Below are 18,833 nucleotides of genomic sequence, written 5' to 3' on the forward strand. Positions count from 1 at the left end.
GCTCCCCTCTCCCACAGGGGCTTCACACCTCACTTGTTCAGTTGGTCATCATGGGACAAACTGCTTTAGTGCAGTGTGCCTCATAAGCGATTAAGCAGAATCAGCAAGTGGGGTATAAAACTTACTAAGGAGGATAGTTACAGCCACAGTGAGGAGAACGCCAGGTGCATGTCCACAATCCCTCATCCAAAATTCTGAAAGCCCAATGCTCCAAAAATCTTAAACAAACAAAGAATCATTTGGCATCAAAGCCTATTAAAATGGTGTGAAACTATTCATAATTCCTATCCCATTTAGGGTGATTAATACTACATTTTTTTCTGCCAAATTAGCAAAGCATTTACTAATGGAGTGCTGGCCCAGACCCTGCTGGAGGTGGTAACAAAACACATGGCACGTGCACCATATTGTCTGGCCCCAAGTGTTCAGATAAGGGATTGTAAACATGTATGAAAAGCTATTACAGGTGGAGAAGAAACTATACCAAGATGTGAGTATCATTACTAGGAGACTATATAGACTATGTGAAGAAAGTAGGCTGTGACTGAGACCTGCTGAATTCAAATCCTAATTTTACCATTTACTAGCTGTGTGACCTTGTGAACTTTGTGTGATCTCTCTATACGTCCTTTATGGATTGAATTGTTTCTACCCCAAAATTCATATGTTGAAGCTCTTACTCCCAGCACCTCAGAATGGGACTATATTTGGAAGAAGGTAATTAAGTTAAAATAAGGTCATATGAGTGGACCCTAATCCAATCTGACTGGCATCCTTGTAAAAAGAGGAGAGTAGGACACACAGAAGACCCTGGGGAAGCATGCCTATAGAGGAAAGGCCATCTGCAAACCAAGGAGAGAGCCCTCAGGAGAAAGCAAACTGCCTGACTGACACCTTAATCATGGACTTACAGCCTCCAAAACTGGGAGAAAATAAATTTCTGTTGTTTAAGCCACTCAGTCTCTGGCATTTTGTTATGGCACCCCCAGCAAACTAACATACCTCCCTTTCATGGATAATAATAATAGAACTTAACTCTTAGGGTTGTTGTGAGGACTGAATAAGTTAACATTTGTAAGAACATAGTACAATGCCTGGCAGAGTAAACAATAAATGTTAGCTACTAATATGTTAAACCAGACTGATGGGATTTATTGCATTCACACACTCACTTATGAAAAAAAAAAGTGTATAAACCCAGCCCTTTTCTCTTCCCTGAACTGCAGATCAAGGGCCTCCTCAACATCTGTACTTAGATGGTTGAAGATACTTCCAACAAACCTGCTCTTCTTCAAACTTCCCCATGGCAACCAGCAACTTCATCCTTCTGGTCACTCAGGCTAACACTCTGGAGCCATCAGCTCCTCTTACTTCACATGTAATCTGTCAGTAAACCCTGTTGGCTCTGCCTTCAAAATGTATTCAGATTTTAACACTTCTCACCATCTTACCACTATCCCAAGCCACCAATATCCTTTGCATGAACTGTTGCAATAACTAGCCTCCCTAGTGCTTCTCTTGCCCCTTATAGTCTGTTCTCATCCCAGCATCCAGAGTGGATCCTGTTAAAACCCATACCAGATTGTGTCATGCTCTGCTCAAAACCATCCAATTGCTTCCCATCTCACTCAGGGTAAAAGCCAGTCTTTCCAATGGCCTACAAAGTTGAGCACAGACTGACTCCTGGTTACCTCTCAGACTTCCTCTCCTCCTCCTCTACTCTTTCATTCTGTTCCAGTCATGTTGATCTTCTTGCTGTTCCTCTAACATCTAGGAGAGTTCCACTTCCAGTTAGGATGTAGAAAGATATGGAAAACTTTTGCTTATCATGGTCCCAACAAGAAAACACAGACAAAATTAAAATCATACTTTTCTACTGGGCTAGTAAAGGGCAGTGGATGCATGGAAGCCTCGATGAATTGAATTCCAGGAGGAAACAAGTCTTTCACAAATGTGCAGAAAGTCACAGTAGCTCACTTACCTGGGGGTGTACCCAGTTTGGCTACAATCATGTGGAGGAGCAAACCATAGACAGAGACTTTGTAGGGATGAGAAGAAATCAGCTGAGCTGTATCGTGGGCTGGCATGACATATTGGCATCTGGAAGAGCCCCAATGTAAAACCAGATCATTTGGCCTAGTAATTCTCCACAAACACGCCCCCCACACACACACCCCTCCTGAATTTTGCCACAAAAGTGGCAGCAGATGAGGCACTGGAGAGAATAGCATAGCCCTGCACATTTTCACAGTGCTTAGATTCCAGGGTCCTGCCAGAGTTGAGTCCAAAGATGATTCAAAAATATCTGAAACGGTAGCCTACCCACTCTCACCTCAAATACTAACACATAAAAATGAGGCAGAAGTTTGGGGGCTGGGCTAATCAGAACTAATTAGAATGCAATATAATTAAAAAGCAGTTCAACCCCAGCTCAATTCTACCCTAGAAGAAATCTGAATGGTCTGCTTCTCAGCCCAAACACTAGACAGAAGAAGAGTATTGCACTTTCTGAGAAATACACACACACACACACACACACACACACACACACACACACACATATATATATTAGCCTGTAGTGTTCTTTTATACAAAATTTCTGGAATACTATATTTTAAAAAAACATGAAGTGATTAAAGAAGCAGAAACATGTGACACATAATCAAGAGAAGCAGATCCACAGATGATCCAGTTATTGGAGTTAGCAGATAAGAGCTTTAAAACAATTATTATAAATATGTGAAAGTGTTCACAGGAAAAGATGACTGTAATGGGTGGATAGAAGGGTTATTTCAAGAGAGAAATGTAGGGCTTCCCTGGTGGCGCAGTGGTTGAGAATCTGCCTGCTAATGCAGGGGACACAAGTTCGAGCCCTGGTCTGGGAAGATCCCACATGCCGCAGAGCAACTAGGCCCGTGAGCCACAACTACTGAGCCTGCGCATCTGGAGCCTGTGCTCTGCAACAGGAGAGGCCATGATAGGGAGAGGCCCGTGCACCGCGATGAAGAGTGGCCCCCGCTGGCCACAACTAGAGAAAGCCCTCACACAGAAACGAAGACCCAACACAGCCAAAAATAAATAAATAAATTAATTAATTAAAAAAAATAACAGAAGTTCTAGAACTGAAAAATATGATATATGATATCAAAAACCCATTGAATTGGGGGCTTCCCTGGTGGCGCAGTGGTTAAGAATCTTCCTGACAATGCAGGGGACACGGGTTCGATCCCTGGTCTGGGAAGATCCCACATGCCGCAGAGCAACTAAGCTCTGTGCGCCACAACTACTGAGCCTGAGCTCTAGAGCTCATGTGCCACAACTACTGAAGCCCGTGCGCCTAGAGTCCGTGCTCCACAACAAGAGAAGCCACTGCAATGAGAAGCCCGCACACCGCAACGAAGTGTAGCCCCCTCTCACTGCAACCAGAGAAAGCCCGTGCACAGCAACAAAGACCCAATGCAGCCAAAAATAAAAATTACAAAAATAAATTTTAAAAAAATTCATTGGATTGGCTTAATAGCATATTGGACACTAGAGAACAAAATATCAACAAACCTGAAGGTGAAATTATCAAAATTAATCTAAATTGAAACAAAGGGAGAAAAAATTAGTGAACAGAGTATCAATGACCTATAGGATAATATCTAGTACTCTAACATCTGTAATTGGTGTCCCAGAAAAGAGAGGAGGACAAATAGTTTCAACAATATTTCTGAAGACATAATAGCCAGGGACTTCCCTGGTGGCACAGTGGTTAAGAATCTGCCTGCCAATGCAGGGGACATGGGTTCAAGCCCTGGTCCGGGAAGATCCCACATGCCACAGAGCAACTAAGCCTGTGTGCCACAACTACTGAGCCTGCACTCTAGAGCCCACGAGCCACATCTACTGAGCCTACATGCCATAACTACTGAAGCCCGTGTGCCTAGAGCCCATGCTCCGCAACAAGAGAAGCCACCACAATGAGAAGCCTGCACACTGCAACGAAGAGTAGCCCCCACTTGCTGCAACTAGAGAAAGCCCACACGGCAGCAAAGACCCAACACAGCCAAAAATAAATAAATAACTTTATTTTTTTAAAAAAAGAAAAAGAAATAATAGCCCCAAAATTACAAATTTGATGAAAAGCAGCAACCTACAGATTCAAAAAGCTCATCAAATCCCAAGTAGGATAAAATACACATAGGAACGTCATAGTCAAATTGTTGAAAACCAAAGATAAAAACCAGCTAGAGAAAAAAAGGAATACTATAATGATAAGAATGATGACTAACTTCTCTTTAGAAATAATGCAAGACAAGAGACAGTGGAATGACATATTGGAAAAAAAAAATAGAAAATCTAGAATTATTTCTTTTTCACTTTTAGAAGCACAAGAAAAATAGCTTCCAAAAGTGAAAAAGAAATAAAGACATTTTCAGATAAGCAGCAGCTGAGAGAAGTCCTTGCCAGCAGACTTGCACTCCAAGAAATACTAAAGGAAGTTCTTCAGGCTGAAAAGAAATGGTATGAGTGGGAAGCTTAGATCTACCAAAAGGAATGAAGAGCACTGGAAATGGTAAATATGTGGGTAAATATAAAAATTATTTTAATTTATTTAAAAAGACGATTGTTTGTTTAAAGACGATTGATGGCTATCCATGGAGTGCCAGATCTGGGATATGCTCACTCTTCCCTGGCTTGAGCCTAAGGCCTGAGACCTCTGAAAGGGCATTGCCCAAACACTGCAGCTTGTCGTGAGCAGTAACAAAACCAGGCACCAGATGCCTTATCATGGCCCTTTCTATTACTAAAAATTCACAGCTGATGTAGAATGTGTAATAAGGGGCTCCAGGTGTCCCTGAGGACTTGACCATGCAGCCAGGAGGGCTGGAAGGTGCAAGAGGAGAAGGCAGCTGATGGACAGGGGCTAGGAAGGGGAGGAGAAAGAGCTACCATTGCCATAAGTTATTATCATAAACACTCTTTCTGTGCCCAGGTCCCCCTACCGCTGGTGGCTGCTAACCCTCCGTATCACCTGATCTCTCTCCTCCTCTGCTGGCATTTACTCATCAGAGGCAGAAGAGGAGGTGACTGGAAACAAACAGGTTCCCAAGGCAACACACCAGGCTCTGTCCTTCCTGGGCAATGGCAATGGAATACGAGCTGGGGAAGAATGTGTGAAATCTACATAATCCCTACCCTGAAGAGCTTACGTTTAATGGGGACAGTAAAACAGACTCACAAAGCATGTCATTTCAAAAATGCATTGCCTCTAACCATGCATACTGTATACCCACTTCCTGGCTCAAGCCAACATTTACAGAGTGTTATGCTGAATGCCTAGGACAGTGTGCTCAAACCTTACTGAATCACCTGGAGATCTAATTACAATGTAAACCACACTTTGATTAGCAAGGCTGTAGAGGATCCAAACACCTTCCCTTTAAGGTATGAAAACACCAGACTCAAACCCAGGCCCAGTGTTCTCGGGAAGAGCCCACGGTGCTTCCCTTTCCCTGGAGCTGAGATCCTGAACAAGGACATCTCCACAGTCCTCATAGAATCATCCCTGTACTCCCTCGGCAAGGTATGAGGGACAAAGAGAAGAGAGGCAGATCCTCTGCCTGGGGTGGAAGGTGAGGGGCGAGAAGGATTGGTTTATCAGCTTTTGGGCCATCCTCAGAGGCCAGTAGGGAGGACTGTGTGCCTGGTGATTCAATCTCAAGAAGCAGAACCACTTGGCTGCTGAGAACGGTAGAAGTTATCCTAGACTGCAATTCCCCAGCATGATGGAGGGCCGGCAGGAGTGGGGTCCAGTGGGTACCACCCTAGAGTTAGGAAGGCCTTGTGTCCGGGTTTGCCTAGGACAATCTCAACACATAATATACAACTGCTACCCAAGCATAATTATTAAAAGTGCCCCCTTTCATTACACATCACTACTATTATTTTAGACAATCATTTCTCTGGTCACCGTGGAGTAGCTCCAAGTTTCTCTCTGTTGTCCAGGTCCCCCCTTTGGTGAGAGTTATGGAGAGAAACCCTAGACAAGGTCAGAAGATTGCCCTGCCAAGTCTTCCTCAGAATTACTCTCTCCCTCCTCCAGGTGTCCAAGCCGAATATGATACTTCTGCTGAATCATTGACCCCACTGTATTGCAATTTTCTTTCCCCCTAGGCTGTCGTCACCTGCTAGGCTCGGGGTGACTTGGGACAAGGATCGCATCTTATTTGTGACCCCATCGCGCAGTTGGTGCCTGGCATGTAGTAGCAAATGCTCAATAAGGATTTGCTGACTGAGTGACTAAGCGAGTGACTGAATAAAGGAATGCGAGTTGGGTTGTGCTCTCACTTTTGCCCCCATTATACTGTGTGACCTTCTAGCAAATAACTTCTCTGAACCTTGGTTCCCCCGTCCGTCAATTGAGAGAGTTGCACTAGAAGATCTCCAAGACCTCTTCTCATTCTGACACTCGGTGATTTTTAATTCCCATCACAGACCAAAGAACTCCCACTTCTGGAGTTGTTTCTTTGGATTGAGGTGTTAGCTATTCAGATATCTCCTGTTAAAATGTGCATACAACCACATGGGGAGGTTATCATAATAAAAAATCCATCAGCATCACTGAGAAAAATTCTCTGGTGTTTATAAACAGCGGGCCTCAGAGAGAGGTGTCTGGAGGGAGGGGGCAAAGGAGAGGTCAGTATTGACGTGGATAGGAAAGAAAGTCTGAAGCAAGGTGAATTGTGTATTCTGGGACTAATTGAGATTCTGCAAGAAATAGAAAGGAAGCTAGGAGTCTGGGTAACTGGAACACAGGGGACATAAAGACACTGGGGAATTGTGGGGCACAGAAAGTTGCCAGAGAAAACACCATCAGCTGCCTATGTCTGTCTAGCAGAATAGCTGAGCATGACCAGCCAGGCTGTGGATCTCAGAGTCGGGTTGGGGCAGGGACGGATACCTTGCTCCCGGAGGGCAGACCAGGGCACCTGATGGAAGGCACCTCTGGGCAGCAGGTTGTCAGGATGTGGCCTGGAGGCATTGACCTTCCACTGTGATACTCCATGGGACAGTCCTTGCATGGCTAAAACTGAGCAGAAGAGGAAAGAGTCTGTCTCCCGCGCCTTCCAGAACCCCCTCTGCTCTGCCAGTGCAGGGAAAGAGTCAGATCCAAGGCAAGCGGCATCTTCCCAGGGTGCCTACTTTTGTCTTTTTGCTTAACCTGTCACATTCTCTCCCCCTTGCGGATATTTTTGCCATGAATATAATGGTATCACTTTATTATTAGTCACTGACCCTGCAAGTTCACCTTTTTTTTTTAACCCCAGGTACATTGGATTAATCACAATCCTTTGTCTATAGCTCTCTTTCTTCACCGATCTGGGCGTGGCCCACCTTTGTGTTTATTTCTGTTTAATAAATTGTTTATTTCAAAATAATATAAAAAACACCCATGAACACCCAGTGCTAGAACTAAAATATGGACCACAGCCACCTCTACATATGTGCTCCTCCTTCATCCTATCCCTCTCCCCACCACCCACTACCCTCCATAGATTTTTTTAAAATTTGCTCTCCAGGGCTTCCCTGGTGGCGCAGTGGTTAAGAATCTGCCTGCCAATGCAGGGGACAGGAGTTCGAGCCCTGGTCTGGGAAGATCCCACATGCCACGGAGCAACTAAGCCCGGGCGCCACAAGTACTGAGCCCGCGAGCCACAACTACTGAAGCCCACGCGCCTAGAGCCCGTGCTCCGCAACAAGAGAAGCCACCGCAGTGAGAAGCCCACGCACTGCAATGAAGAGTAGCCCCCGCTCACCGCAACCAGAGAAAGCCCGCACGCAGCAATGAAGACCCAACGCAGCCAAAAATAAATAAATAAATAATAAAATAAATAAATTTATTTAAAAAAATAAAAATTGGCTCTCCAAGGCTGATGAATTATTACACCTACTACCAGAGTTTACTCACCAGGACCACAACCCAGTGCTTCTGATTTCCAACTGGCTGGATGTGCTTATGCTCAGAGGGGCCCCAGACTCAGTGGATGACACGTATTCACAGCATCGTGGCTGTAGTCACCAACTTGCTATGAAGTCAGATCACCCACAAATATATTTCCCATTGTTTTAACATTTTATCTAAGCCAGGGTTTCTCAGCCTTGGCAATACTGACATTTTGGGCTGGATCATTCTTTGTTGTGCAGAACTGTCCTGTCCACTGTTGGATGTTCAGCAGTATACCTGGCCTCCACCCACTAGATGCCATAGCACCTGTGCCCCCGCTCCTCTGGTTGTGACAGTCAAAAATGTCCCCTCAGGGAGGAGGCAAAAATCACTCCCCATTGAAAACCACTAATCTAAACAAACATTTAGCAATATCCAGTTCAACAAATTCTGCAGATAAAATGCCCCCCTTAAAAGAAAAGACATGCACATTTGTGCTGTAAAGCCTTGCTTTGAAAAGTGTGGTCTTGAACCAGCAGCGTGAAAAACACCTGGGAGCTCATATGAAATACAGATTCTCAGGCCCCGACCCAGGCCTACTGAGTCAGGATCTGCATTGTAACAAGATCCGCAGGTGATTCATGCGCTATGAAGTGTGACGAGCCCTGCTGCAGAGATTACACAAACTGCACCCTGTGAATAAGGTGGGGCCCGATGCGGTGTCTCCCAACAAGGGAAGTTACTGCCTTTTGGGGGGGACAATCCATTGTTCTGTTGGGTTGTCCCCTGCTTTACAGGGCATCCCTGCCCCATCCCCATTAAATGCCCACACAGTGCTCCTTGGTCTCCAAGGCAGTCAGAGCTACCCTCACCCTCCAGATGCCCTCTGAGGAGCAGAACCACCTCAGGGTACAAACCCCTGGAGGGGAGTGTTTCTTGCACTGTGGACAGTTTGCCCGACTGCGGGCTGCCTCAGTCTACAGATGGGTCCAGGAGGCAAGGAAAGATGCAGAAGTTAAAACATCGCAGTGCTTTTCACCACATCCCCAAGGGGTGGAGGGTACCAGCTGAGGAGCGCTGGCCCTGGAGGAGCCACCCCAGCCAATGGGAACACGGCAGAGCTGGGGGGGCGGAGCAGAGGAGGGGAGCAGGGGAGACACAGAAGCTCTCTGCAAGAGACAGAGCTGCGACTGCAGCCCAACCAGTCAGACCAGCTGGGGCAGTCCCCCCTGGTCCTGGCAGCTTCAGTGGCCTAGTCGAGATAAAGCAAATAAATGACAACAGGTGGGCATCCGAAAGGCCCGTCTGAGCTGTCTGAGGTGAGGAAAGGAATGCATCCAGGTGGGCGAGGTGCCCATTCTGTGCCCTGCCCTGCCCCCTTCTCACCTGGGATGGGGGAGAGGAATCCTCAGGCCCTTCCCAGAGCCGGGAGGAATAGGCGGCTCAGTAGGTGGGAAACCTGAGAGCTCTGTGGAAGAGATCCAGCTTCCAGACTGCAGCTGGACGCCTGCCCTAGACTGGAGCAGAAAGGGCTGGGTTTGCCCTCCAACCTTGCCGTTTGCCAGGTGCAGTGAGTGGGGGCATCCTCAGCCAGGTCCGCACACCCCTCCTAAGCTCGTGCCATTATGACTACCTGCGGGCCCCCCAGACACCCCCACACTCTCTCTTTATTAGGCAAGCACGTTAGCTGTGCTGTTCCTTCTGCCTAGAAGGCACGTCCTCTCCTTCCAGTATCTCCTATTCATTTTCCAACACCCCTCTCGGGTAGTTCTTTCTGACCTCCCCTTCTCCCAGCCCCCAAGCAGAGGAAAGAACTGCATCCTCTTTTGAGTTCCCCTAACTCTAGGCACACGCCGGGTTTTAGCTCATAAGCTGCCATGTTATAGATTGTTTTTTCAAGCATAGGACTTGTGTTATTTTTCATATTTATATGAAAATGTGTCTATACCTGTCAGGTACAGCACCTGACAGGAAATATTTATAAAGTGTTTGTTGAGTGAATGAAGGACATCCTGGAGTACTCGGTCTACCAAGGTCATGCCGCAGAAGTAGAGAATGGACTTGAGGACGCGGGGAGGGGGAAGGGTAAGCTGAGAGGAAGTGAGAGAGTGGCATGGACATATATACGCCACCAAATGTAAAATAGATAGCTAGTGGGAAGCAGCCGCATAGCACAGGGAGATCAGCTCGGTGCTTTGTGACCACCTAGAGGGGTGGGATACGGAGGGTGGGAGGGAGACGCAAGAGGGAGGAGATATGGGGATATATGTATATGTATAGCTGATTCACCTTGTTATACAGCAGAAACTAACACACCATTGTAAAGCAATTATACTCCAATAAAGATGTTAAAACAAACGAACATACAAACAAAAAAAAGCTCTTCTCGTTTGTTCGCTTCTGTCAGTCAGTCAACCAGTGTTGATTGAGCACCTGCCTCGGGCCAGGTCCTGGGAATTCAATGAAGAGCCAGAACTGCCACACCCTGCCTCATGGCTCTTACACTCCAATGAAGGACACACAGGAACGCAGAGCCTTTGGCTGCTCGGAGGAGCCAGCAGGTCCAATATCTGTTGGCAGTTACGGAAGAAACTGCCGCCCACAGATGGGGGGCCTGAGCCTCTCTCATACCTGACTGTGAGGCGGGGTCTTCCCCATGACAGCCGCCATAGGTAGTACATGCCCAGGGTCTGTCTGTTCCAGACACACGTCTCGCAGTTGGCAGAAGCCAGCCTTTCGAATATCACAGCTCCCCTGGTGAAATCACAAGGACCATAGCTGGCAAACGTCCCTGCCACTTTTCTTGGCATGCCCACTGCCTTCTCTAACTCCTTACAAAGGGGCTGGTTAGAAAATCAGAAACAGGATCAGATTGTCTTTAGCTGTCACTTTTGTCTTTAGCTGTTAAGAGATGATGTTTTTCTAACTCTGCCTGTCCCTGGATTCTCTTCTCTCTCCTTCAGTTTGGGAGCCTGTGTTGCAAGAAAGACATTGAAACTTCCCAGAGGCAACACGTCCTGAAGACCTCTGTGGAGCAAGGAAGCTTGTGTGGTTTTTGATCTGGCTCAAGAGCCTGGGGTTCTTATCACTGGCATGTTCAAGCCCAGGAGTGAGCCTGGGATTCTGAAATGTGAAGAGTTCCTCTAACGTTCCTCTAGAAGTGGCCCAAATTCAGGTTTCCCACTGGCCCTCAGTCTCAGAATTGTTTTAAGAAAGGAAGAATGTTGACCGGTCCTGAGAGGACCCACACCTCCAAGCAAGGACCAAAAAAGGACAGCCTTCAGGGGAAAAGGTGGAGGTGGGGGCAGAGGCCAGATAGTTTGTCACCTCACTTAATTCTCTGAATCACCTCACATCTAGCCATGGCCACTTCTCACTGTACAGTCCAAACATTTCCATGCTTGGCTCCCACTTTCAGCCAAACTAAGTTGTTTCCACTCATCTCACCCTGTCTCAGCCTGGGGGCCTCTGACCTCTGACCATTTCTTGGAAAAGCAGCGCATAGCCCAGATCCGCAGAATGTCTCCCACAGCTGGGCCCCTCAGAATGTCAGAAGCAAACTTTCCACGGTCTGCACCAGGCCCCAGGAGGCAACGTCTGAGAGAGGGAGGCAGGAAGCTTGCCAGGTGGACAAGCAATGGGAGGTGGGGTACCCACGCCTACACACTCCATCTTCCTGTCAGTTTCCCATATTGGTTGGCTCTGCCAAGTGCCATCCCAGTTGTTGTCTCCCTGTCGTGGCATCAATACCTCCTCGAATAAGGACAGACCAGCACGTAACTCATTCCTCAAGCCTCAATGTTATGGAGCCACATGAACATGAGTAATGAAAATTCCACTGGCTCTTCCATAGGATCTCCAGGCCCAGGGTCATGGTTAGCACACACAGTGCTTTGTGTGAATCAGGAAAAGGAGGCCCCTCTGGGCAGATGAATTTTTTAAAGTGCCTACTCTGAGTGAATGAAGCAGGAGAAAGTGTCTCCATTTCATGCCTCTGGCGGGGCACTCTTGGGTGTGGCATAATTTGAACAACTATACATGCAGCCCTGAATCAGCCTCCCTTTCAAAGCCTCCCCCAGGTCATCTGGGTGTTTTCCAGAGCTCTGGTGCTCACAAACCAGTCCATTCCCCACTGTCACCACCCAGTCTCTGCCATGCTCTTCCTTTCCTGCTCTAGCTTCCTGGCTGATGGCCTCTACCTCTGAGGCCACTGGAGGGTATCTCCCCTCTACTGCATCCTGCTGTGAGGGTGCTGATGTCTGGGTCCAGGAGTGGCCTCCCAGTGCTCTCAGAATGGCCAGAACTTGAGATGCTGGAGCTGAGCTGTATCCTTGGCACCTGGGCACGAAGACAGTGCTGGTGGAGCCCAGCATCACACAGTACCAACTTCTAGAGCCTCTGCCTACCAGCCCTCTCTCTACAAGGCCAGGGGTCCTAGGGGCCAGGCCAAGGAAGGGTCGCTGCTCAAGACAGATATTAAGTGGCCCTCCCCATTCCAGTTCTCCCCAAGTCTGCAGTTCCACCGTTCTTCTTCCTCAAAAGCACACAAAATTGCCTGCCAGAGGCCCCACCCATAGTTTTTTGGAAATATCTAACATGTTAGGGTAAGTGGAGGCTCCCACTCCGTATGATGCTGGTTTCCTCCCCCAGAATTTGGCACCAAGAAGCTGACGTTTATTAAACATAAACTTGGGTTGAATGAATTAAACATAAATTAAGGTTGAATCCCTTAATTTAGAGCTTAGGTTTGTGGCGCCCAGAGTACTGCACTTGAAGTAAGAAGCTGGCAGCATTCAGATCCTACTCTGTTCTTCCTTAATAGCTGACTCTCATCGACACTTTACTTCCTTGAGGTTGAATCAGCTCATGTGCAAATTGAGCACAATGATGAATATTTGGGAACACTCTAGATTCTCCAAGACCTTCCTGGAGCACAAAACTCTGGTCGGGCTAATTCCAGGGCAAAACAGCCTAATTTTGTACTTCTTATTAGCAACATAGCTTATTTAGCTCTACATCTTAACTTGTATCTTAACAGCCCTGCCATATGACTGCTTCTGTTCTCAGCTTGTGGTCCATTCTGACCTTTTGGTCCTTTTCTGCCAGATGCAGAAAAGTTGATAACTGGTATCTTCTTGTTCAGTATGTATATTTTTTACACCTATCAGTGTGGAAATTCTGGGTCAGGCAATTTCCAATGATTTGGGAAGACCCATGAAAAGTAGGGTGGTTCTGCAGAAAAGCAAAAACAGAGTTCAGAAAGAAGTTTCCATGGAACTGGAGAGACCCAGCTCCTAGGAGATTCCCTAATACCCTGTAATAACAGCTACTGTGAGATGCAACTAGGCAGCAGCCAGTAGCCTCCAGCCTTGGGGCTAATGCATCTTTTCACCCTTCACCTCCCTTCCTCCTGGCAACACAAGATGGTTTGGATTATTATGCCTCCTTCTCATTGGTTCTTCTACCTCATCACTGGTAAATAAAAGACTCAGCTGCTGCTCTGATTGGCTGATCTGTTGCTGGGGTAAAGGCCAGCTTGGTGATGCTGCTTTGCCAGATGTGGTCTCCTTCAGGCCCTGAACACACACACCCTCATTCGGTCTCTCTTGACCTTCCTCCCACCCCCAGATAGTCCCTCTCTCCTCCCGTGGTTGAACAGTAAACAAGCAGTTCCTCCAAGGGTTCCCTGGAGACCCAGAGGTTTTCATCTTTGTAGCGTTTAGCCTGCTAAAGTAGGACTTTGCATAACCCATGAAGGCAAAGTTGGGGAAAATCAGCCTTTGACAATCAAGAACACACACATCTCCAGAAGACCAAGCAAGAGATCATAGATTTTCTGACACCTAAATCCCTCTAACAGCCACTGATGCACCTAGGTATGGCTTTGCATATAAATGGGTGAAAATGAGAGGCTTGCTAGTCCCCAACTGCTACCAGTTCCCACTGTACCTGAAATTCCACCATTAAGATTTATTCCGTTATGAATTTTCTTCTCCTGGGACCTACTGTTAAAACACAAAGAGCCCAAAATCTGTTCTGAAAGATGTATGAAAAGGTTTATGGTCAAATAAGTTTAGAGATGTCAACATATTTTAGCACTCCCTGTGGCAGGCAGAATGATGGCCCCCAAAGACGTGCATTCCTAATCCACGGAACCTGTGAATGTGTCAACTTACATGACAAAAGAAACTTAGCAGATGTGATTAAGGTTCAGGACCCTGAGACAGTTTATATGCATGGGCCTCATATAATTACATGAGCCCTTCAAAGCAGAGAGATTTTCCTGACTGTGGTCAGGGAAAGAGATGTGATGACAGGCACTGGGTCAGAGAGATGCTATGCTGTTGGCTTTGAAGATGGAGGATGGGGGCCACAAGCTAAGGAATACCCATGAATGTCTCTAAAAACTGGAAAAAAAAGAAACAAATTCTCCTGAAGGGCTTCCAGAAACAAAGTCCTGCCAACACCTTGTTTAGTGTGAAACTCGAGTCTAATTTCTGACTCAGCAAATTGCAAAGTAATAAATTTGTGATGTTTTAAGCTGCTAAGTTTAGGGTAGTTTGTTAGAGCAGCATTAGAAGATGGAGTACACCCCCTCCCTCAGAGATTCATGGTGTGCTTTAGCTATTAAGGGCTACAGAGAGCCTTTCAGGACTCCAGTGTAGCTGGGCTTGTTCAGCTTCCCAGCCACATCTGAGGCTACCATAGTTTCTTCCTTAGGAAATCAGAACAGTGGAGGCTGGTCTGCTGAAGGGGAAAAGAGGTAAAACCTAGGGAGCTGTGGAATAGCTGCATTTTCTGTCTGGGACTTGCAGCAGAGAAAGCAACGCAATATCACCGCATTATAGACGAGGAAAATCGAAGGTCAGAGAGATTATGCGGCTTGCCTAAGGTTGCACATTTGGTACGATTCTTACAGAACTAGAATCCGGCTTTTCACAGTTCAAGCGTGGGGCAGGAAACAGCTGGGTCAGAGCCGCCTAAGAGCTCAGGACATGTGTGAGACTTGGGGCAGAGGGGTGGTCATAGCCAGGCCAGCCACCCCAGAAAAGAGTCAGGCCAAGCGCAAGCACTCAAAGATATCTCACTATGCTCATGACATCAGAGAATCCTGGTGCTCAAAACGTCCCTCGCTAGGCTCAAAGATTAGCTCTAGAGCCTGGACGCAGAGAGCACCTGGAGAGAATTTACACCGCCTAAATCTGCAGCACCTGGACAGCCACAGTCCTCCGGAAACTACCACTCCCACTATGCCCCGCGACAGCGTGGACTAAACCTGGGATAAACTACAAGTCCCAGAATTCCTTGGGTGGGAGGCGCGAGCGCGGAGGAGCGGAGGGGCGTAGCACGTTGTCGGCGCGGGACCGTTAAATTTGAAACTTGGCGGCTGGGCGTGAGGGCTTGAGGTGCCTGGTTCGCGAGGGAGTCAGGTGCGTGGTTTTTTCGGGATCGCCCTCCGGTCGCTTCAGTACCTCGAAGGGCAGGTTCCAGAAGGAGGCCCAGGCGGTCTGCGGCCCTGAAGAAAGGCCCGCGGCAGGACGAGGTCCTGAGCCGGGAATGCAGGATGGCGGCGATGCAGAAGGAAAGGGGTGCTCCGAGGTAGGTACCGGAGAAGGGCGGCCGGGAGCTGGGCCTGCGAGCCCCGAGGGTGCCTGGCAGGTGACAGAGGCTTCGCTCAGAGTAGCCCTGGAGAGGACCGGCACGGTCAGGAGAAGAGCAGGCCCGGCCGGATCCTCCTCCCTGCTGGCGTCGGACGCAAGTGGTGGAGGTGAAGGCGCAGAGCCGGGTTAGCACCGACCTCGGGGTGAGGGCGCCTGAGAATCATGCCGCATCCAGCTTCAAAGCCAAGGAGGCTGTGGGACGCCAGGGGTCCAAAGAGCTTGGAATTTGTCGTGTGGTCTGTGTTGGTGCCTCAGCCCCGACGTTTGCTAGCTCTTAGACCTTGGACACGTCTTAATATGGAAAACGCTGCTATTAACGCTACCATGCCGGGTTCTGGGAGAATTCAGAGTATCTGTAAAGTAACTGCCTCCAAATAAGTGCTCAGCACATGGTAGGTGCTAGCATTAAGCTAGTAGCGTAGTTAGAAATCTAAAAAGCCCTTGTCTGCATGCTGGCTGCTCTTCCTTATTTATACGTATATAAGCTCTTACTCCTACCCTCCTGAAGCTTAAGTTCTGGGGTGGGATGAGGGTAGGGGCAACGGACAATAAACAAGATAAATAAACTAAAAGTTAGATGGTGGTCGGTACTAAATAAATAAATAAATAAAACAGTTGGGGGGTGCAATTTTCGATAGTTTTGAACAGAGAGCCTCACTGAGAAGGTGTCATTTGGGTCAAGACTTGAAGGAAACTCAAGAGCTAGTCCTGCATAGATCTGGGGGCGGGGGCGGGGAAGTACAAAGGCTGGAGGGTGAGTTGCGGGAGGCAGGCGCACTGGGCCAGTAGCTGGAGCGGAATGAACCAGAGAGTAAAAGGAAGTGAAGTAAAAAAGGTGATGATGCAGGCATTGTAAGGACTTGGCTTTTACTCTGTAGTTGAAAGTTATTGGAAGGCTTTGAGCAGAGGAAAGGCATGATCTGACATGTGTTTAAATGAGATCACTTTGGCTGCAGTGTTGAAAAGACTAAAGGTAGAAAAGGCTGGAAGCAGGGAGACCAGTTTAGAGGTTATTGAAATATTCCAGGCAAGAGAAGATGGTGGCTTGAGCCAGGCTGGAAACAGTGGAGATGGTGAGAAGAGATTAATTTCTGGATATGTTTTGAAGGTAGAACCAACAGGACTTGCTGAGTGACTGGCGGGGTGGGGGGTGGGTGAGTGGAGTGGCAAGGTTAGCATTAAGAATTTTGACTTGAGCAACTGGAAAAATGAAATTGCCATTTATTTGAGATGAGGGAAGGACCAGGTCTTTGAGGAGGCAAGAGGAGGAGGAGGAGGGATGGAGGAAGCAATCCCAGCTCAGTTTTGGATACTATTTAATAGAGATAGTTTAATTGCTATTTTAAGAGCAGGAGAAGAAATTTAGATGAACTCATTATTGAGTTGAACTTATTCAGTGCTTACTAGTGTTAGATCCTATATTAGAGCATGAGAAAATAAAAATAAATGACATGGCCCTTACATTTACAGGATTCACACAAAATAGTTAAAAAGATATGAGTAGTTACAACCTAAATTATTATTAATCACTTACAGTTTACTTTCTTGAAGGAAGTTTTCAGCTCTCATCTAGACTGAGGTCTCACATAACTTTCACTTTGTTTTGAAGAATAGTGCCTATCTGTTTTAAACCCAGAAATAGTGTCTCTCAGCCAGAAGTAAGCTTCTCTTCGACCATTGCAGAGCTCTGAAGTTCAGAGTACATACCCTTTGTGGTGATTACCTCCAGAAAACTTTTGGGGATTCCCCCCATAGAATTGATAGAATTGGGGGAGCCATTTGTGACCAGTAAACTGTACTTTTGTCTGCTTCTGCTCTTGGCTACCCGTACACATAAACTTCAGTTTTAAGTCATCAGTTGAAACATGGGGTGTTAGTCTGATAAACACGTTGCTAATTTTAAATTAAACTAGATGATGCATTCAGTGGTAAGCATCGAACTGCTTTTTGTCTACTTTGCCAAATTTATAATACTTTTTTCCCTTTTTTTCTTCCTGCCATAAACTTTCTTCTTATAATATTGTTCACAATACCCTAGCCATATTCTCTCTTCCATTAGGCAATACTACAGCCGTAAACTTGGAAACCAGGTCACAGAAAGGCTCAGAAGCTTAGGAGTATAATAACACTACTAATGTGCCAACCCACTATATTCGACCCAAAGATGATGATCACTTTTCTGAAAACATTTACAATAATCTAGTGTTATAATAACTCAGTGTTGGTATGAGATTTACTTTTGTTTCCCTCTTCGCAGTGAAGTCATGTCCTTGGAGGGAGATGAATGGGAGCTGAGTAAAGAAAATGTCCAACCTTTAAGGCAGGGGCGGATCATGTCCACACTTCAGGGAGCACTGGCACAGCAAGAATCTGCCTGTAACACTACTCTTCAGCAACAGAAACGGTATGTAGAATGGTTGGGGCTCACCCTGTCATCATTCATCCCCAGTTTGCTAGGTAATGTGGGTGTGGACCCGTGCAGTATGGCATGAGGAGTACTAAACTACTCTTCAAAAGCTGGTAGGATGAGCATCTGTTCTCCTCCTGCTTTCTCATCACACAACAGCTGTCTAAAGATCTCCTCAAGTGCACTTAAGAACAAGAGCTATAGGATTTCATTTCATTGTGGAGCAGCCAAACTCTTGTATCAATAGAAATATTTCTCATACAGGGGGAACTGATAAGTAAAGCAAGTATCATGTTACAGTATTTCACAAAAGTATTATGTCATTCTGGATCCCTAAACAGAATGAACTCTTCGAGAGTAATCAGTTAATGAAATTGCTTCTTTGGATTCTGAGTACTGAGGGAGAGTGAATCTGCTATCTTTTATGTGTACTCAATTATTAACTTTGTAGGAAAGTATTTTCGAGAATGTGCCAAAATGAAATAGTGGTCTCCAAAGAAAATGTAAACCTCAGAGAAACCGAATTTAACAAACTCAGGATAATGAAAAGCTGAAAAATACCACTACATTATTCAAATGGACCTATGGAACTTGTTTTCCTCTGACAAATGTTTTGATAAATATACTTTTTTCAGAAAAGTAAAGTATCAGTTTCTACCTTCAATCTCGTGACAAAATTCTGACATTATAGGCAAATTATCATAATTTTTTAATACTTACTTTATTTATTTTGTTAATTTTTTGGATGCGCCACGCGGCATGTGGGATGTTAGTTCCCTGACCAGGGATCCACCCCACACCCCCTGCGGTGTAAGCGCGGAGTCTTAACCACGGG

General features: G+C 46.5%; 1 protein-coding gene across 1 annotated transcript in view; it reads left to right on the top strand.

The window, feature by feature from the left end:
- Nucleotides 1–15,267: 15,267 nt before the first annotated feature.
- Nucleotides 15,268–18,833, top strand: part of BUB1B (BUB1 mitotic checkpoint serine/threonine kinase B) — a 60,542-nt gene continuing 56,976 nt past the window's right edge. The window contains exons 1-2 of the mRNA XM_082442941.1: nt 15,268–15,529; nt 17,849–17,995. Coding sequence (XP_082299067.1) covers nt 15,495–15,529; nt 17,849–17,995 — 182 coding nt within the window. The 5' untranslated portion in view covers nt 15,268–15,494. The remainder of the gene's footprint in view (nt 15,530–17,848; nt 17,996–18,833) is intronic.

The sequence above is a fragment of the Balaenoptera physalus genome (assembly GCF_965194825.1).
Source record: "Balaenoptera physalus genome assembly, chromosome: 2".
Lineage (NCBI taxonomy): Eukaryota > Metazoa > Chordata > Mammalia > Artiodactyla > Balaenopteridae > Balaenoptera > Balaenoptera physalus.